Source organism: Zeus faber (genome assembly GCF_960531495.2).
Source record: "Zeus faber genome assembly, chromosome: 12".
NCBI lineage: Eukaryota > Metazoa > Chordata > Actinopteri > Zeiformes > Zeidae > Zeus > Zeus faber.
The window spans coordinates 17,766,418-17,789,578 of record NC_137196.1 but is presented as its reverse complement, the minus strand read 5'-3'; the positions used below and the strand labels follow the sequence as shown (position 1 = coordinate 17,789,578).

The following is a 23,161-nucleotide window of genomic DNA, read 5'->3' as shown; positions in this document are numbered from 1 at the left end:
AAAAAAAAAACCTAAAAAAAACAACAACTGAACTGCATGTCTGGACACGACACAACCTTTTGTTGGATGCCTCTTTGACGATTCCCAGGATTATTATCACCTGTCTTTACTGCTCTCTATAAAAATATACTTAAAAAATAAAAAATATATAAATAATTTAAAAAGCATTGTGTGGTCCACTTTGAACTCAGCCTGAACCATAAGTCTCCCAAAATGGCAGAAAAAGCACAGTAGCTTAATCTACTCCGAGGCTCCGATGTCTACTCGACTTAGTTTGAGTGGAGACACCGATGATAACAAGCAGCCCCATGGCAGGCTGAGTTTTTTCGGAATCATTATTAATTTATGCGGCCGACTTCAAGTCAAGGTAGCCAAGAACGGCGAAAAACTGTTCAACCTCTGGTCACAAAAGCTATTGTGAGGGTGCAGAGAATTGACACTGACAATTCTTTGAGATGGAGCGGCCCACTTTTTTGGTCACAAACATTTCCAACGTCTGTTTTGTTAAATTGCATTGCACGTTCCGGGGTGGAGGAGGTTGCGGAGAGGAGCGACCGAGCCGGAAGGCGGGGTCGCCCCCGGCCCGTGGTTTCTCTGCAGCCGCATAGGGAGACGACAAACAACAGCGCGCGGAGCGTCTCTCGAGTGAACCCGGGAGACCGGGGGAGCGACGGGAGGCAGCGCCGCGGAGTCGTCGGCGGCCTCTGCGACGAGAGGGAAAGTTGAGCGGGGTTCAAGATCAAAAGCCAAGAAAGCTGCAGACATCACGCCGATATTCAGGTCCCGGCGCCGGCTTCTGGTGCGTCACGGAATCGATTTCTGAGATACGGCTGCACGTTTATAAATCTCTCAACGGCTTGGGGCCAAAATACATATTTCACCTGCCCCTCCAATATGAACCGCTCAGACCTCGATGGGAGTGCTCTACGACTGCACCCAAAGTGAAGGCTGTTTTAAGGATTTTATAACATATATATACATCACCGTGCCTTTCACGTGTACTCTTGTACCACATATGTGTACTCTGTTTATCCTTCGAAATGCTGAGTAAGAGTTCACGTCTTATTGCTGCGCCTTTCAGGGGTGCGATGTGTGTGTACTCGGTTTGCCCTTCCAAGGCTAAGTAGAGTTCCTGTCGCGAAAAGGAAGTTAACCCGCCACTTTCTGTGTCGCAAAGAGGAGGAAGGGAACCTCAACAGATCGGTCGGTCTCGGCGAAGCTGCCCCGTCAATGATCCGCGCAGGGGCGTTGCGACACCTGCTGACCTTCCTCCCAGCGTTTCCTCGGTTTCCCGCTCCGAGAAGGCTGGGGAAAAAGCTCAGACTCTCCAGGGAGAGCGGAGCACTTCCTCCCCGACATTCCGTTGTGTCGTTGCACTAAACCTGCTCCTCTTGTGCAACCTTGTCCCCTCTTGTACGAGATGAAATACTTTATTAACCAAAAGTATTTGCCCCTGATTTCCTCTGTCACGGTTAGTCCGTCCACAAACCAAGTTTATAGCTGTTTAACTTTTACAAAGGCGAAGCACGGAGAAGCTGCGTGGAGCCATCACGCCGCACATTGTTGAGGAACAAAGCTTCCTGGAGATCTCTCCGATTTGCGCGAGCGTTTTTCAAATCTCTTAAATCCGGGCTCAAAATCATCATATTTGCAGCTGCTTTTCAGTGAATAGTGAGCCTGCTTTAAATTGGACTTTAACCTGCTATCAGTCCCTCCTGAAAGTTATATATGCAACATACGCAATAATGAATGCAAATTCAACCGCTCTCCGCAGTATCTGCGAGAACTTGCAATATTGCTGCGGCTTTTCCCCATGGAATGTCCAAATAAACATACGCGCCTCAAAACACATACGGCAGCAACACAGTATTATCTGAGGTGAATAGCCTGCTGTCATCTGCCTAACGTAAGTTTTGCGTGCGCCTAATACAATTAAATAACAATTTTAACACTGAGAAAATGACAAATACACTCAGTCATTTTCAGGGTCACCTTTTCCGATTTTTCCAAGAATACAAGAGGGCTTGCGTTGTACTACCAGGTGCGGGCGCATCAGATTTTGTCTTGATTTGGGCATTCTACTAAGTTAATAACAAACACAAGGCTTTGCCAACACTTGACCTTGGACTAACAGGCTGTGCAAAACCAACACAAATGCTTATTTTCTTTGTCCTTACGCCCTTTCTTTCTCACGGCTCTCAAACCCCCCCCCCCCTCTCTTTATCTATCTTTACCCATCTCGCTTACTGTGTCTCTGGGCTGTTCTCCAACGGACACAATGAGCTGATGGCCAACACACAAGCATTGGCCAAAGTCCCTGGCATGGAGGACGCAGAGCAGCAGGACAGGAAGGCAAGGTGGCCTTCACCTTCCGGAATCTCCCTAGTCTCAGCCAATGTTACACACCGGGAAAAAAGTACAAATGTTTATTGGGAAACAATTTTCCATAAGCACTGAGGCAATAATCAATCAAATAATAGGGAAAATAACAAATCACAATATTTCACAGTATGGCACTCCGGAGAAATTCATTTTAGATTCATTTTATCCTGGATGTACAATGCAACAATACAAAAAATATATACCTTCCAGATAAAAATATCTAAATAAGCCAGTCCAAGTTTCCAACGGAAATAGATGAATTTGGATCAAGTATAAAAGCACTTTCAGAAAAGTAGTGTCAAATACTTTTTTAAGAATCTCCGGAAAAGCACATTTTCCAATATTTTTAATTGGGTACTTGTCTTCAGCCAAATGTGAAGCTCGGCAGTATGACTTTCGCTTTTCTGAGGAGGGGAGCATCTCTCAGATGATTGGCCCAAATGCTCAGGCCGTTGCCTGTCATTTTGTTTCCACAATATTTTACGCCAGGTGTCGGAGCACGTCATCCCCTTGTCTTTCATTTGCAGGTAATTGGCTAAGTTGTGTTATGTTGCCCCCCACCAAACCTGTATTCAATATTTGAAAATGGTTTGAACTGGTTAAAAAAAAAAAAAGCAGTTAGTTCTGCTGTACGGGGTGTGAAACATCGCAGCAATATTCTGTGATTGAAAAATTACTGACTATGACTCTATGTATCATGAATCCTCCCCTGATCTCCCAGTGTTTATATGTGTGTTTTATATATATATATATATATATATACATATGCTTTATTTTCATCTGGTCATCTCCTCATGCCATGTCACTAACCTCCATGTCATTTCAGATCCAACCACTTCCTTTTGCTTTGCTGTCACTCCCTTCCCTTCCCTTCACCTGGTTTCCCCTCCTGGAGCTCATTCCACCATTCGTCCCTCAGGTTAAATGCCAGTCCCCTTCCCTTGTTCTCTGCCAGATTGTCATTTGCATTACGCTGAGATTCCCCCTGCTACTGCCTGATTCCTGTCTTAACTGTTGCATGTTTGCCTGCTGGAGATTTTGCCTTCTCTGACTGATCTGCTGGTTTTGACCCCTGCCTGTTTGTTAGAATAAAATTTGTGGACTTTGATTTCTTACCGGATTGCTTTCGTGCCATGCTTGTGGGATCACATCCGTTCTGAGTCGGTGAGCGTAACAGTAAGATCCTATTTGGCTTGAAAGCACATGTCTGTTTTGATCTTTTTAAATACTGTTGTGCTGATGCTATTGTACCAGACGGTGAAAGGAGCGGAGGACGACCAGAGGGGAGGGGGGCACTGGAAGTGTGATCGTGCGATGTAATCAGGGTTTGCTTTATGACCCCTTCTGGGAATTGTCTTTTCGGCCAAAGGAACCATTTGACCAATCATTCACCGTCTTCAGATAAATTAGCTTGACGACAGAGGGGATGTCATTGATGGTATTGACAGGAGTAGGATATCTTGTTGAACCCTATAAGAGATCAATGTGCACAAAGGGATTTAGAATTCCTCTGGCATGCTCTCGGGTGTGTCGGACGGCTTCTTTCGAGCTCAAAGTTATTCTTACTTGTATTCTCACTGTAGTTGGAGGTGCAATTGTTTAAGTAGCAAATGTGAATTTCCACTACAATTTCGGAGCCACTCCATTCTTCCACCATACTCTACACCCCACAAAGGAGGCAGGTAGGACATCAGACTGACGTATAATATAACATTAGCAGTGGAGCTGCAAAATAAAGAGTCATGCTCCAGTAAAACCCAGCAGACACCGGGAAGAACCCGAGGGCCAGAAATGCCCCCGAAGTGGTTATGCTTAGTGTAGTTAGTAAGTTAAAGAAAGGGTTTGCTCTGGTTCAGGCCAGGGTAAAGACCTCAGAGGAGTATTTTAAATGTACTTTTAGTTATTGGCACGCCAGTACAAACAGAGGCTCTGAGAAAGCCCCTGGCGTGACTTGTGCTCATCTTCATCTGGATCCTCCTCACACGCTCATGCTCCTTCAGCCTGCAAATGAAGTTTCCTTCAGTCAAACACCCGTCAGTCAAAATGGATAAACAGCCTCTTTGGTCAAATGATTATTCAGGGTGGGCTAGCTGAGGAATTGTGCATGGATTCTTTGAACTTTCAACTTTCCTGTCAAAATGTATCATTCCAAAACAAAACTGTCCACAATGTGATATCAGGTTCCAATAGGATAGGACCACTGCAAAGCATCTGGCCTGTTCAAATAACCAGAACTGGTTCCTGCCAACTCCGGGCATCGTCTACAAAATAATGCTACAATTGTACCTTACTTATGATGCGTTTGTGTGTTATGTGTATGGAATTTTGCACATATGCATACAATCAAAGTACTTTGTGTGCTGTACCACTGTGTGAAATGAGTTCTCAATCCAGACTCTTCTCACGCGCTGTGCCCTAATGGTGGAAAGAGCTTCCCAGCTCATTACACTCTGCAGAAACTCTCACAACCTTCAAGAAACACCTGAAGACCCTGCTCATTCAGGAACACCTGCAAACCTGATCCTACCACAGCTACGACTATTCTTGTTTTTGTTATTCTCGACTAGTTTTAAGTTGTTGACATAATGCTCTAAAAACATGAGTCGATGGTGTTGACCTGTTTGAAAGGGGACCTACAGTATTATGAAAAACTCACTATTTCAGTGCTTGTGCACATACATTTGGGTCTCTGATGGGTCTACTTACACACAAACTGTGAGATAAGACAACATAGTCTGAGAAAACATGTTGTAAAACAAGCCGTTGAGCTATGCTGCCCTAATCGATGTCACAGAGGGCTTCATTCGAGTTAGAACCGCCCTCCATCTGAGCACCTCAACAAACAAATCTTTTAAATTTATTCCAACTGTCTGTGAGGAAACTGCAGACGATGGAAATCTAGGCATTTAAAAAATAATTTGGCTGTGAGTTTCTTTCTGAAAAATGAAAAATAAAAAAGTATGCATAGACTGTTGGCTGTGGTCCGCTGTGCGTTTCTCCAAAACAAAACCAATAAAAATAGTGTGTTTTTATTGTAGATGTATTTATTTAATTTATCTAATTTCCGACATTTACATAAAACCAAAAATCCCTGTACCCAAGAGTCCATGTGCGTCGCAATGCTTGGAGCAACGAAAGTCGGAACTAACTTTTCAATGAGGCCTTGTAGATCTAATATGAGTGAAGATTGAGCACCTGGTTTGCTAATTTCTCACCTCAAGTTTGTTCAGAAACAGATCTCGGTGGACTGATACAAAACTCGCAAGCCATGCTAAAACGCCATTGGCTCACAGAACCTGGAACTTGTGCTCAAACCCTATTGGCTCAGAGAACTCAGGGCCTCGGGAGGGTGGCTCCTCCGCCAAAAAAAAACCCCGTTTTGTAACAGGATGGTAGAGAGGTATGTTAGAATGGCTAGAATGCATAATCTGAGTGGTGTTTTTAGCACAAAACTTCAAAAACATGTTCCGGGGACCTCAGAGAGCTATAATAAGTTGAATAAAAAGGAGCATTATAGGCCCCCTTGAAGTTGTTATTTTCACATAATGCACTCACAACATACACAAAAATAATAATACAAGTGTGACTTATACAATGACAATCGAGGGGGTCAACTTTTTCTCCAGTGGGGGATGGGGATAGTGACTGAGAAAGTATTTTTGTTTCATTCAATTAGAAAACAGAGGAAAATAAATAAATCCACATTTAAAACACGGTTTTTATTTGCTTTGTTTGGAAAAAAGGTCACTGATCTGAGCTGCGGAGTCTGTGGAGCGCAATGCTCAGCGTAGCGGTATTGTCCACTTTCGGGGTGTCTGAAATACAGTAGTATTACACGAGTCTTCAAGGCATGAACATGGGAAATATATTGTTATGTTAACGATTACAGGTAAGAAGGTCATATAAATGTTTCGACCCCCCGACCTGTTTTTACCTCTTTTGGGGGAGTCTAAGTCTTAATTAGGGGGGTCAGATCCCCCCAATCACCCCTATAATTCCAGCAATAAAAAAATAAGAAATAATAATAATAATAAATAAACAAGCAAACAAACAAACAAATAAATAAACAAACAAACAAACAAACAAACACACAAACAAACAAATAAATAAATAAATAATAAATAAAAATAAATACAAAATAAAAATAATAATAATAATAACTAACACTACGCTAACCCTAATTTATTCTGATTCCTTTCAGCTATCTTGCACTTGTATCTGGTACTTGTATCTCAGGCACTTAAGTCCGAGGTTGCTCCAATGGTCGATTGATGCTTCGATTGTTTCTAGTCTCTCATGTAAGTTGCTATGGACAAAAACATCTTCTAAATGAATACATGTAAAATGCAAAATGTAATTCGCGTGTGTGTGTGTGTGTGTGTGTGAGAGTGTGTGCTCGCATGTGTGCCTGTACATTTTTCCATATGAATCTGATCTCCAAGGGGCATATCCTCTCTGCGAAACCACTGTTTCGGTTCCAAGGACATGACAGCTATTATCTATTAGCGAGGATACGACCAGAGGCGAAAAAATGATCACTCCCCAACTCCCCCTCTCGTGGCAGTGTGTTAAAAGGTTTCTGACTACCAGTCATTTAACACTTGAGCAGGCGCGGTGTTAAAAGGTGCTCGCCACTGCCCTCCCAGAGTAAGAGCGAGGATGTAAAGGTTTAAATGCGCATCGCGTCAGCACGTATCAGGACTCCGCCTCATCAATGTTGCACTCCTGTCTCTTCCATTCACACCCTGTTTGTCTGAGGGCTTGACTGCCTGCTTGGGTGTCTGGCCGCGTGCCTTCCGATCCGGTCGCCCGCATACACTTCAGGTCGTTCTGTCCGTCCACCCGTTTGCCAGCCCCGACAACTTTCTATTTCCTGTCCTCTGATCTGCTGCGGGCGCTGTCGGTACTGCTCCGTGGTCGACTGTGCAGTCGTCGTGAACCTTCTGAGGATCCCTCTGCAGCCAGTCGCGGAAGAACTCAGAGCTTTTACTCACTTAAGTGAGGGAGCAAATACCCTGACGCTATATTTACAAAGATATGGACTTAATGAATCATCGATGAGTTATACAATATTAGCGGTTTGAGTAATCCAATTTGTAACGTGAAGATATTATTTGAAATGTACATGTAGAAGAGTGGAAAGAAGAGCCATTTGGTTTGGAACGTAGCGGAGTTAAAGTTGAAACTCTCCAAAATGGAATTTATCTGTGGAAGTCGAGATACTTGAAAAGGGCACATAAGTACAGTAACAAGTACTGTCCACAGCACACTAGGGTCATACAGCTTCACCGTGGCAGCAGTAGACTCAAGTCATGTTCATACTGTACAGTAAAATGTTGAGGTATTTGTAAATACTTCATTATTTTCAGGGGGGAAATTCAGCAAGGGGAACTACATTTGAAGTGATTCTATCTTTCTCTTTCTCTTATATATTTCAAAGCAGCTACCTAACCCTTCACCGAAAGGCTATGGCAATGGCTTGTTTAAATTAACCGGTCGGGGTTAATGCCTATGGGAAATGGATCAGTCCACTATACTGTGGGTGAAAAAAGTGGGGGCAGGGGGTAGATAAGAATGGGAACATGCGCGTACACACACACACACACACACACACACACACACACACACACACACACACACACACACACACACACACACACACACACACACACACACGCCCCAGGGTATAGCCAAAGATGACAGCTGTTATCGGTTAACACAGGCACATTTGTGGAAGATTTATGAATACATAGGCACCTCTGTATTTGAACGTGTTGTTCTGAAGTAACAATAAACCTGTGGGGGAAAAAAAAAACAACCCCCAAAAAACGTTAAAACAACGACAAGTGAGGGAGTATTTTCTAAATCGCATAAGCACTTCCTCTCACACTAGTATGACGAGATTTGAACCCCCGCTAATCAGAAGTAACAACCAGAAGATGTGCCCTTCAGCGGTTGGCTGATGAGTCAGTTCTTTGGGGAAAAGCGAAGTGTAGTCTATCACCGTGTTTGGAAGAGTGAGGGGAAGCTCTTCAAAGGAGCGGGCTCCAAGCGAAGCCGAACTAAGCTGTCTGCTCGTGTTATTCAAACACGCTGACAGTGACGCAGGGAGCGCAGAAGTTAATTCAAACCCTGGGAAAGACCTTGTCACCAGCTTACAGGGGAAGGAAAAACTCCAAAAAACTCCATCCGTAACACGGCCCTGTGTGCTCAAACGAAACGCACAAACATCTGAGCCGAGAGAGATTTTAACCGAAGTGATCGTTAACACCTTCACGAATCATACTTTTGACATTCCAATATATTGCTCCTAAACTCCTAAAAGGTAAAACCTTTTTTGGGCGGATTTGGAAACTTCCTCTAATGTTTATGTTCATTCATGGGTCTGTGTCTGTTCAAACGACCGTAAAAAAAACCTCATCGCCCCAACTTCGATAAACACCTTTGGAAAAAGTTTATAATATTCATAACGTTGATCATTCCTTTCCTAAGATGGTTAAATAAATTGCCATTAGGTGATTAAGGCAAAAAAAAACAAAAAAACGAGTCACCATTGAAGTCGTGATGTTGGTGTTTGTTTACCATATGTGTTAAAGAAAGAAAACATTGTCGTTTGAGAGCTCGGGCGAATATTGATACATGTAATGCCACCTCATAATGAATTATTATATTATCACCACAGGTTCTTAGAGTGGACTGGAATCATTATTGAAGTCATCTAATTCCACCTTCATGCCTGGTAGTCACATCTGTTTGATGATGATAAAACCAGTTGCAAAGTTCACCTAAAAAGACCCTAAAATGGAGTAGTTACCTATAAACCAATTATGTGTTATAACGTTATGGGCCCATTTATATCATGTCGCAGTTAGTTGAATATTGAAATATATTTTCGTGGCAGAACGGCTTTAAAGCCATTTCTTTATAAAAGTTCAAATAAAATATATTATTTTATGAAACATAGTAGTAATATCGTGGGAAAAAAAGGAAAATATAATATAAATTATTGCTACTGTATATTTGGCATTTTTAAAATTACATATTTCAACACACTGTATCTATCTCATACTTTTTGCAGATGAAGGCAGAGTTCTAGCCTTACAGTGGTTTGCATCATTAATGTAAATTAAGCAGGATACTGGGGGTGTGATATGCATTGAAGATTTTAGGGGCTTATGAGTGCATATGCGTTATTATCATACAGTAGATTGAGTGTCTTAACTAGAGGCAAATTGCATGCTTCTTTCGATGTTTCCATGGCGTATTAGACGTCATAGCGTTAAATCGTCAACAGTTTTGATTAAACTGAACATTCTGGGAGCAGAAGCTCCACAAGAACACTGCCAGAGCGCGGCTGGCAGTGGGAAGCAACAGACCTGGTGCCTTTGTAAAATGACATATGGCGTGCGTCAAATCAGCTTTCCACGCGTGTCAGCTTTAAGAGTCCCGTATTTGTGTCGTGTGTTTGTGCGTAAGTACGCGAGTGAGCAAAACTGAACGAGAAAAGAGAGAGGAGGAGGGTAAGAGACCGGAACGTGACCATATCAAGAGAGGAGCACAGCGGGGCAGGCGGAACCAAAGCCCCCGTTCCGCGGGGGGAGCCATTAAGACGCTGCGCAGCGTCCGCGTGGGACAGGAAGGGCGGAGGGGGGGGGAGCTCATTACCCATAATAACTGAAGAGAAACCGAAAGAGGTGCAGGAGGCTCTCGCACTGACAATATGTTTCGCCGTGGCTCGACGAGGTGAAAATCAATTACACCTCCGACTCCGCCTCCGCCTCGGAGGGAAAAGTGCAAAGAGACAACGACGAAGACGTACGGAACGGCCGCGCAAACTTTAAAAGATCGCCCGAAATCATAAATCGGCCCCGACTTTTTTTGGTCTCGGCTAAACCCGAACGCGGCCTGGTGACACGCTCAGTAACATTTCGTTATTTGTAAGCGACTCATGTGATGTCGTCTAATATGGCTGCATCCATAAGGGCTCCCGGTCGGCCACGCGGGGCGAGGGAGAGGGCGCCGTCCCCGCCCTGATAACGATTCGCGAGCTCACCCCTGAGCCAACGGGCGCAATCTTGAGAGGGGTTCGCGCACGGACGTGGTTCCTCACGGCTTCCCCGGGCGAGGCGCGGATCCTGATCGCGAACGGGCGCCATTCAATCACGCCGACGGAGACGGGAATGAACCAGGGGGCGGGTGTGAAAATAAATCAATAAATAGAATAAAAAATTTAAAAAAACAGAAACGCGGATTTCCACCTTTTATACGCACGCTGAGCGGGTGAGAAGTTGGAGGCGGCGGTGAAAAAGCAGAGGCGTCGGGGGTCGTGGGAGGGAGAGTTACCTGGTTGATGATGTAGATGCCGTAGTCGATCTTTTGTCGTCGGAGGATGGGGTGGAGGTAGTGCAACCAGTACTTGAGGTGGTTGTCTCTGTGGCGGAACGGGATGATAATGGCCACCTGAGAAGGACAGGGGGGAAAAAAAAGAAACACGCTTTTTTAAGATTGTCATTATTTTAGTTTTTCTTTTGTGAAATAAATACGGAAGGATAAAAAAGGGAGGAAAGGACGACAACGAAAGAGGACTCGAAAAAAGAGTGGACGTGTTCCGCCGATTATGCCCGTTTCTTTCACCGGTTGCCGTGGCAGTGTACACGAGGTTGCTCTCCACGCACATAATGAATTCAACAGCTTCTCAAAAGGTTTTTTCGTTTTTTTTCCCCCCTTTCCCGGCTGTCGAGCACCCGGTTCCGCCTGTTGAGCACCGGGATGTTTTATTTTGGAAGCGTCCAGGGCCGCGGGGACGCTTTCATGAGGGGAGTCTTTACATTAGCATGTAGTGGCTTAAGATCCAGGAGCATCGGGAGGGAAACTGAGTTGATCCTTTTTCCTTTCTTTTTTTTAACCCACGAAGGGAATCCTCCTGGAATACGGCCGGGGAAAATAAAATAAAGACGGGGGCGGGCTGCCAAACGGACGGAGAGACGGACGGAGATATAAACATAAATATAAATATACAGACCTTCCATCTGGGCCGGCAGTCGGGGGGCGTGTAGCGGCCCCCTTCCGTCACGTTGGGGTTCTCTCTCTGCACTTGCTCCATGGTCATCTGGGAACTGAACTCAATCAGCAGACGCCCGACTGGAAGAGGAGGCGGATGGGTGGATGGACGGAGGAGAGGATGGAGAGATGGACGGAGGAGAGGATGGAGAGATGGATGGAGGAGAGGATGGAGAGATGGATGGAGGAGAGGATGGAGAGATGGATGGATGGGGGATGGGTGAATGAATGGAGGGATGGATGAATCGAGAGATGGAGGGATGGATGAATAGATGGATTGATGGATGGATGAATGGAGGGATGGAGGGATGGATGAATGGGTGGATGGGTGGATGGATGGATGCATCGATGGAGGGATGGAGGGATGGAAGGGGTGGATGGTTGAAGAGATGGAGGGATAGGCAAGGAGAAAAGGAGAGGAGAGAACACGGGTCGGAGTTGGACGTGGGGGCGTGAAAATGAAGCCGGAGAGAAGGTGGAAATAGAAGGGGAAGAAAGAAAAAGATGGAGAGAAAGAGAGTTTTTAAGCTACAAAGTATAGGTATCAAAGAGAAGTGTGCAATAAAAAGAGATGCTTTGCATAATGCACTATTTAATAAGACGCACAGGGCCAAGGGAAATATATATATATATATTTATTTATACTTATATATATATATATATATACATACATATATATATATATATATATATATATAGTATAACCCCTAAAAAAAGAATAAACAAGGACTTTGAAGTCAGTCGGGGCAAACATCACATGAAAGGTAATTACGCAGCTCAGTGGTGGAGTCACAGCATTATGTTCCATCGCTCGAAATCTGCCAATCTCTCCTTGAAATGAAGGAGGGATTAAACTCAGAACACGCTCTGAACCGCGGAGCCGCTGTTTGGCTGAACGTATGCGGCAGCATGTGTCCATGTGTAGCTCTTTGGATGCAAATAAGTGCGCGCGCGTGCGTGCGTGTTAATGTTCCCATGTATGTGCATGTGATTCGCACACTGATGGAGACCCCTCGGGTGCTTTTCCAGGACGATAAAGTTGTGTGGAGCCAGGACGAGTAGGCGGCTCCTCACAGACACGGCCGGACCGGCCTCGCCCCACGACCGCTTCTCGGGTCACCGACCGCCACTTGAGAAAGCGACGCTGTGATGAGTTGTTGCCGACGTCTATGCAGGTTGTGACGCGCAGCCAGACGTTTGCGATAACGGGCGTCTGGCCGCGCGCTTGCCCGCTTACCGCCGCTTCATGAATGGAAGAGCTACGTTGAGACAGAACACCGTTCTGGAATAACCGCACAACCAGCAAAGCCCAGTTGAAGAGAAATAGTGCACGGCAGCGCAGCCAGCACAGCAACAACGCAGACAACTACTCCCTCTGCCCTGCATGCAGAAACCTAGGCGCCGTTATTGATGGGAAACTGGACATAACCACATGCGTGTCATCGAGTCGTCCATTGCAGTTTCTGCGTAGCATCACAAGAGGCAGCTGGCGTTGAGGTGTTAGAAGGACTTACTAAGTATTTACTATAAACGAGGTAAGGAACTGTTTCCTCATCATAGACCAGAAGGTTATCTCCTTGTCGCAAGCTGGGTTTGTAAAGTTTGCAGCAACTTTGTAAGTCGTGGACGTTAGATAGCTGATACTAATTCTATACATACTATATACAGTACTAATACTATATATTCTACTACTACATATACTATATACTAATACTATATATACTATATACTTATATATAGTAGTTCAAGTTCAAGAGATTATTTGTCACATACATATACATACATACTAATACTATACACTAATACTACGGATACAATATACTAAAACTACACATACTATATACAAATACTATATACTAATACTACATATTCAATATACAAATACCACATTCTATAAACGAATACTATATATACTATATACTAATACTATACATACTATATACTAACGTTACATACACTGCATACTAATACCATATATACTAATACTACACGATACACTAATACTATATATACACGATATGCTAATACTACATACTATATACAAATACAACATATACTATACACTAATACCATATATACTATATACTAATGCTACATATACTATATATCAATACCATATATACTATCTACTAATACTACCTATATGCTATGCTGATACTACCTATACTATATACAAATACTACATATACTACTATATACTAATACTATATCAAAGTTCAAAGTGTTTTATTTGTCAAGTGTACGGTACAACACAAGGTCATTCAGTACAATGAAATTCTTGGGGCATGACAGGCAACAGCTGCGTCGGGGGCATAAAAAGAGAAAATACCAAGGCAACTGTAAGGAGGAAAGAATTGTTTTCTATTATTCATACTTTTATTATTTTTAGTATTATTTTTATTTTATACTAATATAATCCTGAATATAGACAACAAACCACCCGACTGTCTTCTGTGAAATATTTTAGAGAGCGGGAGGGGGAGAGAGGGAACGGGAGAGAAGTGGAGGGGGAGAGAGAGAGAGAGAGAGAGAGAGAGAGAGAGAGAGAGAGAGAGCGGGAGAGTGGTGAGTACTCATGAGCTAATAACTCACTTAACATTGATGTATGAGTTATGTGTTGAGAGGCTCCCGCACCAATCATCCTGCCGTTGTGGGGACCGTGATTGATGCCAACGAGGTTAGATGTCCACAACACACTCCTGCAAACACTGAGCTGAATGCAAAACGCGCGCACGCACACACACACACACACACACACACACACACACACACCTGACCATCACCCATCTCTCTCTCTCTCTCTCTCTCTCTCTCTCTCTCTCTCTCCCTTCCTATTGGACCCTCCGTCCCCCCGCCCGCCCGCTCCCTCCCTTTAATGATGATATAGTGCCGTAAATTGGGACCAGGCTGTTTCCATCACCACCATGAAGGAAGGTGTTTAGCGCTACAGCCTGAGCGGCAAATCAACACCAAAACAAACAAGCAAAAAAGGAAAAACAGGGCACTGCAGTCACAGGAGTCGGGGTCTTTCATATTTATGAGTACATTTAGATAGACAGAGGGGTGGATAGACGCATAGATGGATAGATGGATTGACGGTCCTGGGTTCGACTCCCGGGCCGTCCCGGGTCCTTCCTGTGTGGACCGACAGCGGCTGCCCCCTGCTCCTAGGTCAAATGCAGAGGACAAGTTTCCCCCAGAGGGATTAGTAAAGTATAATAAATAAATAAACAAACAAACAAAAAAATAAATAAATAGGCAATAATAGTAAAGTAATAATATTTTTTAATGCCAATATGGAATAAACCTAATTGTCATCAAACGATAAACTTAAAAAAATGTATTAGCAATTTACAATAAACCCAATGACAAACAATAAATTTGATCTCAAAAATAACAAAAAAAAAACCAGTATAATAAACATAAAACATTAACAATACTGATATAGTTACCTATAGACTATAAATACATGTAGATATGAATTTCTTCATTTTTGAGACGTGATCTGACAGCCTTCCTTCCGTCCCGATTGAATCTTTTTAACAAATCACCCACAGGCAAAGCCCTGTACCTTCCAAATTTGGGGCCGTTTTTTTAATCCGGAACGAGGCAATGGGAGCATTGTGTGTTTTTTTTAGTGCAGTGCGTCCCGGTGGGTTCGCTAACGAGTCTGAGTGTTTTTAAAAAGCCTTTTAGGTCACCTCGATGGATCCTGTTTTATTATGGAGAACCAGAGAAACGCGGACGTCCGGTTTAAGGAAAACAGCTTCGTTTTAAGTCTGACATGTGACCCAAAGCTCTTACCCAAAGTACTAGACGCACGCATTTCAGGGTCCGCTGGGAATCAAACCCCCCTCAACCCGAAAAGAGTTTGCTGCTGAAAACGCTGAAACATCCTGTTGTCACGGCTACAATATAAAAAAAAAAAAAAAAAAAAAAAAAAAAAAACTACTAAATAAGTACTCAAAAGATTTGGAGTTTAAAAAATGCAATGCCCTTTTCAAACAAGAGAGATTTATATTTCTATATAAAGAATGTTCCAATAAATGTCCTCCAGCCAAGCTTTCACTCGGTCTTCACACCAGATAAATAAATAAATAAACCCTCCAAAACATGGGAAGAGCGTGTAACTCATATGACCTTTTTAAAAGAAACTCTGACGCCCTTGCCGCCAAACAAATGAATAATACAGAGCGGTGCGAAAGGGAACAAAAATGTGTGTATATCTATATATATATATATGTGTGTGTGTGTGTGTGTGTTTGTCTATGTGTGTGTGTGTGTGTGTGTGTGTGTGTGTGTGTGTGTGTGTGAGTGTGAGAGAGAAAAATGTTTACAACAAATAATAGAGGATCGAAGTGAGAGATGTGAGGTGTAATATGTCATCGGCTGACAGGAGCGCAATAATCACAAGGCATGAACACACACACACACACGCACACACACACACACACACACGCACACACACACACACACACACAAACACACTTATATATACACACATACTGTATGCACTCACAATATCCCATGCAATTGGATGGCTACAGTATATTCTAGTAAAACTCTATTATCACAGGGTTTGACTGCTATATCTGGGACACCCACTGCACTATAAACGATACACACAGACACACAGACACAGACACAGACACACACACACACACACACACACACACACACACACACACACACACAGTCTTACAGCAGTAAACAAATATGAGCGACACATAGCTGGGTCAGACTTGGCACTGGAATCCAACTGGCATCATTTCCGACGGCTCCCTTTGCTCCTACATTGATAATTGGTCGGGCTCCAAAGAGATTAGTGAGGGAAGACATGAGCCTGACTCTCTGGAGGATCTGGAGATGTGTGTCCCCCCCCGCCGACAGGAGTTTTGATTTTAAATAATAAACGCACTACAAATGCGACACGGCGGCCGGGATTGTTGTGTAGAAGTGTACCTAATTGACGATGCTGCGATTTTATTTTGAGTTCCAGAACCAGAAGGAATGAACAAACAAAAATAAAAAAATAGTGATGATAACAATAAATAATAATAATAATAATAATAATAATAATAATGATATTAACAATAAATGAAACACAATCATACAGTCGTCATTAGCCATGTCAAATACAAAGCAAACCTGATCAGGACGGCACTTCCTACACTGAACCTTTCTGCATCAAAGCTAACTGTGGATTTGTGCACAGCTCCGTTTTGGGAAATAAACTGGGATGGTCCACATCTTCAATCATATTTGGGCCGTGACTTAATGACTGAGGACAAGCCTGGACCCGCTGGAGAATCGCCGCCATCGAACCATGGGACTGGCTTCGAGAACATTTTAACTTCGACTCTGAGAAACAACGTATTTTCTTTTCCATCGGTTGAGTGCCCGACAAGGCAGTAAAAAGCGCAGTACCCGCGCTTAAAAACATGCAGTACAGCGGCCAGGGCCGGAGACACTCACTGACACTCCATTTTTAAGTGTAAGTGAAACAACAGTGAGGGCGGACGAGGCCGAGAGCAGAGGGGTGGAAATACCAGCGCCTCTGGGACACACTTGTTTTCCGCTTCCTGTTTGCGTGCTCCGCTTTTGTCGTTGGCCAGTTGACACTGTGTGTGGAGCTACATTTTAAAGCGAAGACTATGCTTAAAAAAAAAAAACAACAACCTGAAGCGCGATGCCGTCTGGCATTTTTGCATCATTCCTGAGCAATGCAATGGGATATTTTGAGCACAGAAAAATACATTTTGCAAGCACTTAAATTACTGGAGAAAAAAAAATAAATCTATTCTGTGCACAATAAATGTATTTGCATGTTTGCTCTTATCCTTATTAACGTGCAATAATAAACCCTCTCACTCAGCTTTCCTCATATGCCCTCTCACAAACTCTTGCTCAGTGTGCTCACATTCTCTCTCTCTCTCTCTCTCTCTCTCGCTGTCTCTCTCTTTCTCTCCACTCTGTGCATGCTCAACGTTGCCTGCACGCTCGCTCAACATGGCACAGCGTTACGAATGTGCCACAAAATCGACCGGTCGGAGAACTGGAGAGTGTCAGTGCTGATTGGCTGTTGTGTGATCTCCAATCACACAACGCTTCAGAGTGAAGTCAAGCCGCTCTCGTCAGCCGAAAGGAGGCTGGATACCCTCTCAATGGCGCTGACCCTTTGAAAATGAACGGCCGGACCACTGCTTAATTGTTCATGATTAGGCTTTTTGTTTTCAAAAAAAAAAAAAAAAAAGAATATAAAATGAAATTCCCAAAAATAAAATTAATTGAAAAAAAATAATAATAATAATAATAAATGTCCCTTAAATTATCGATAAAACGAGGAAACAAATAAACTATCCTTATTGGAGAAACATAAAATAACACATAATTTTATGTTTCTCCAATAAGGACAATTCTTTATTTTAAGTTTTTTCAGGAGGTAATTTATTTTGCTACATAAACAGCTACATCAGTTTCATTTAAATTTGAATTATACTTATTTTTACACAAGTTATAATATCAGTCTCTGAGAGGCTGACGCTGAAAATACCACTCAGTTTTTGCAATCTAGCCTTTCTGACGTGCCTCTAATACCCTCTTGTTCCAAAACGGGCTGTTTAAGTGGGAGGAGCCACCCTCCCGGGGCCCCGAGTTCTGTGAGCCAATGGCGTTGGAGCACAAGTTCCGGGTTCTGTAAGCTAATGGTGTTTGAGCATGGCTTCCGGCTTTCATTGAATTTACTCCATGACTTTCACTGATTTCACCCTATCAGTCCACCAAAATCTGTTTCTGAAACAAATTTGATGCGAGATATATGCAATCCAGTTGCTGTTGTTGTTGTAAAGCTGAGTGAGCGGGGTTACACATACTGCAGGTTAATGTGGATGATAGCATATACGCAAATACATCTATTGTGCACTGAAAAGATTTTTGTTTTCTCAATTATCAATAATTAACGTGCTTGTAAAACTTCCAAGACAATGTCTGGGTAATGTGAGCAGCCTGGGCCAGCGGCAAGGTACGGTGCGGCAAACAAGAGCTCTTGTTTTTCCCGGACTTGTCGGCGGAGCTACACCAGTGGAGGAGGCCTTTGCGATGGGGTGAAACAACAACTGAGATCCATGAACATTCATTATGGAATAGTGTACCCAGCCAAGCATCGTCTGACGATTGATGGACAACAACGTGAGTTTGAATCCCCGGCAGACACTGAGAAGTTGGTTCAGGGCAACGCACAGAGAAGCTGAACTGGAACTATTCAGAATAGTGTTGATCTCTAGCGCTGTGCATGAAGTGAACTTGTTTTTAGCCTGTTGACCAATAGGTGAACCTACAAATGCAAAGGGTAATGTTTTCACCTCTATTGTTGTTTTCCTAATTATTACTTATACAGAGTTATTATGGCGTGAGCTTATCATAGGATGGGGGATATCTTCATTTAGATAAACAGACTTGTGCATTATGGCGCTCACCCTTATAGCCAGAGTGCCTATAGACTAGCACTCTGGCTGGATAAGGAACTGGATTTAGAGGACGTTTCCAACGCCATTCTTAAAATGAAAGGTGGTTATGTGTCAGGAGTCGATGGGCTCCCAATAGACATATATAAATTATTTAAAGACAAACAAATAGCCCCCATTTTTAAATATGTATGCAGAATCCTTTGAACAGGGTAACCTTCTCCCTTCACTACAAAGTGCCCTGATCACTGTTCCTCTAAAGCCAGGTAAACCACCAACAGAATGTGAATCCCCCCAGAACAAAAAAAAATGGTGAGGGGTTCCACAATGTGAGGACGGTAATATGGTTCATGCATGTCAAGCGTCCCCCGACGCTGCCATCTTGTCTCTTGATGCGGAGAAGGCGTTCGACAGAGTGGAATGGCCCTAACTACTGGACGTGCTTGGGCGTTTTGGATTTGGTGACTACTTTTTTAGATGGGTTGAAATTCATCATTCAGTTTGTTGATTCATCTGCAGAAGTATCTACAAATAATTTGATCTCGCAACCGTTCAAGCTCTCCCGCGGCTCGAGGACAAGGCTCATCAATTTCACTTTAACTTTTTGTAATAGCCATGGAACCGTCGGCAATAGCAATAAGATCACACCCTTCAATTTGCGGTTTTAACACAGGGGACCTCGAGCATCATATCACATTGTATGCAGAACTTACCGTCTCTATCAGATCTTGGAAAATCAATACATGCCCTCCAAAAGTTGATCAGATAATTTGGTATCTTCTCTGGTTTTAAGGTGAACAAAGATAAACGACATATTTTGTTTCTAAATTAACCAGCGAGAAGAAAAACAACGATATGCCACTCATTTGTAGATGCTATAGAAGATTTGTATCTATCTGGGTATTAAAATAGCACCACAGATAAGGATCAGAATTAACATTTTCTGCGCGTTACGCAATGAAGAGGGGGTGATCGGGAGAGAGTGACGAGAGAAAGCGTCCCCACAAGAGTGGTTTAGTTCCATACCGCTCCAGACGCACTTGTTTCGTTCAATAAGGAGACGTAAAATAAAATTGCCTACATCCAAGATAAAAGCACACTGTTGGCACGCCGATCACGGGAAACCCATCGCTGGTGCCCGCATCGCCAGCGCATATCGTCAGTACCGTACCGCCCCAGGCCCTCGGGATGGTGACTGAGGCGGGGGCAGGACAGCGCCCGAGGCAGCCGCCTGTCTCGCCTATTTATTTTTAAGTGATATTTTTTGTATTATTTTACATACTGCCATTTGTTCACGTTGGGGGAGGGTTCAGTTATGTATGTACGATGTGTTAAATGTATAAAATCAATAAATATATGTTTTCATTATTTATTAAACAGCTCAATTAGACAGATAGATTTGATAACACATCACTTGAATATGAGTATATGTATATGACGATATATATATATCCATACAATTTCATTTCAGGCAATTGTCCGTCGTTGCACAAGGTTGTCCAAACTGACATTCTGTAATTACTAACTACCGTAGACTTGAACAACGGTGATTTCACAATGTGATTTCAACTGTTAGCAAAAGGTTAGAATAGTTTAGATTCCGCACAAGTTGGGGCCACTGGAGAAGCTTGAGAAAAACTTTCTCCCCAAAGTCAGACAGACTTTCTGACTTGCGTATGTTGGTTCTACTTTTCCTCCCCCTCTCTCCCTCCCTCCCTCGCTCCCTATCTCTGGCTGTGCAATCTCCTGGCTCTCCTACACTGTCATACACACAAAAAATAGAAAGAAAACCTCACTACCAGACAACTCTTCCTCTTCCACTCCGCCTCCCAGCCAAAAATTCAGAGTCCACGACCATTAACATGTCTTCCTTTTCCTTTGGTATGATCACCGAACATGAAAACGACAAGATAAGAGACTTAACGAGGCTAAATGCTCGCAGGTCGGCACTTTAACTGGAAATCGGGGGTAATTCTCTTCACAGCGTCTGGACATGACCGTTTCAAGGTCAGGTTATGAGGACATTTCGGTTCAAGTCTTCATCCCTCCAAGGATGGAGGGATAATAATGATCGAAAAAAATCCCCGAAAAAAGGGAAGAGCGGAGGCAAGCGTGGAGGGAAATGTGAGTTTCTCTGCCGCCGCCTGACACGGCGGCTGCTACAACACCCACTTTCAGCTCGGAATCTGAATCTCATTAGCCCGTTAACCCCCTCCCCTCCTCTCGCTCTTCTCCTCTCCCTCCCGCCACAAAATCAATCTTTTTTTACGAGAGCCGCTCCCAAATGTTGTCCATAATTGCCTATTCTTCCCCGTGTTGAGCAGTGAGAGAGAGAGCGAGAACGAGAGAGAGAGAGAGAGGGAGGGCGAGAGAGAGAGAGGGCGAGGGAGAGAGAGGGGGGGGGGGGGAGGGAGAGAGACAGATAAAAAAGGAGAGGACTCCAAAATAAATTGTTTTTTGGGGAGAAAGAGGGGGACAACATAATTGGTGGATTCCTGATGAAATAGAACTAGAGCCAGACAACTAATTGCAGAACGTATTTGTCACTCCTCTCTTTCCGTCCGATCGTCCCCTCTTATCTCTCTCTCTCAAGAGGCTCGGTGGCACCGCTATAGCCTCAGACAATCATTAGCAGCCCAAAAAAAAAAAAAAAAAAAGGCATTCAAGCATGGACGCCTGAACGTGTCTTACTACTGTAGGTGCATGTGAATGTGCACGTGAATGTGCACGTTCCTGCGCGTGCTCGTCGTCACGCGCGTGCAAATGTATTGGAGCAGAGGAATGAGTTATTCGCAGAATTTTCCACGTAATTTTGCAGACACAGCCTAATCGACTGTGCTTGTGTGTGTGTGTGTGTTAGAACATGTGTAATTTACAAGTGTACGACACTGTAATAATTAGTAGTAAGGTATAATTTATATGATAATAATTCATAAATAATGTATGCCTTATACACCTATAACTAGAACTTATCCTGTATATTGAATTCATCTTTTATATTCTCTATATTATTATATATTTGGCTATTTCAGTTTTTTTATTTTTGGCTGTTTTTGTATAAATGGCTATTTTTTTTTTTTAGACTTTCATGTTTTTTTTAGGGTAATTGTCTGAACAGCAATGCAACAATCTTCACCACGACAAAATTCCTCGTACAGTATATGCCATTTACATGGGGAAATAAAGGAAAACAAAAGGAAAAATATGACAAATGCATTGTACTGCGTGTACTGGTTCCGACAGACATAACACACTATCAGCCAACAGTGAGGCAGCATGAGGCTTTGAGAAAGCAGTTATTAGTTCAAGTTCCTGCAAAGTGAATTCAGTGATTTGTTTCACCTTATACACCTTATACACCTTATACATGTTAGAAAGTAATTGCTGAGAACATGTGAAAGGAGCGAACGGTGCAGTGCTGAATTGCGGAGTTAGACCGTTAAACTGTTTTTTCACCATTTTTGTGGTCCGGGTTTTTTTGGGGGGCGGGGCTAATCACGACCCGATGATGCAGAGCGGTCACACAACACAAACCTCGGGTCAGAAACGGAGCATCGGTGGTGAAATACACTGAGCTGAAAGCCCGCAGATTGGATCAAACGCTGTTTTGGGGAATAACGGCCTGGAGTAAAAAGCGTCTCCCGGGAGAGCATGAACTCACGCGCCGATCCCGTGGACGCCTCCGGGCTGCGCCTGATTTTATTAACTCGACGGTGTTTTATTTAATCGTTCAAAATTGGCTCGGCGGTTAACGACACATTTTTCTGTGGCGTGACAAACTCGGAACACGATTTTATTTTCACTTTACAGGTTCTTTTAAAATATGTCTATACTTGCCGCCAACGAATGACAAAATACTGTTCTGTGGCTTTTGTTTCTTTTCTATCAAATGGCCAAGGCTGCCACATCCCGTGAGACTAAAAGGGGACGCGGGGCATATTTTATTTTTTTCCCTGGTCCGCGAGAAGGGAAACCGCAGCCGCACACAGTCTGACTCAAAGCACCGGGACAAAATCATTTTGGAAGTACAGAGACGACTTCACAGACGGATTGACGGTCACGCGCGTGGAACGTTGTGCATGAACACAACATGCGACGGCGACGCCCCCCCGCCCCGGCTTCGAGGGAGTTCTCAACGTTATTTTTGCGTCGCGGTTCATTGTGTGTTGAAAGCACCGTTTGGCCTCTATCCACGTGCAACCGTCCGCTCACTGTGGTGCTTTGTTTTTCGGAGGTAGGATACCGAGGGTAGGGGG

General features: G+C 43.5%; 1 protein-coding gene across 1 annotated transcript in view; it reads right to left on the bottom strand.

Annotated features, from left to right (window-relative positions):
- The window catches only part of b4galt2 (UDP-Gal:betaGlcNAc beta 1,4- galactosyltransferase, polypeptide 2), a gene marked incomplete at both ends in the record, with an annotated part of 141,615 nt that overhangs the window by 77,589 nt on the left and 40,865 nt on the right, over window positions 1–23,161 (bottom strand). Inside the window, 2 exons of the mRNA XM_080011464.1 lie at window positions 10,726–10,842; window positions 11,405–11,523. Of these exons, the coding sequence (XP_079867590.1) occupies window positions 10,726–10,842; window positions 11,405–11,523 (236 nt within the window). The remainder of the gene's footprint in view (window positions 1–10,725; window positions 10,843–11,404; window positions 11,524–23,161) is intronic.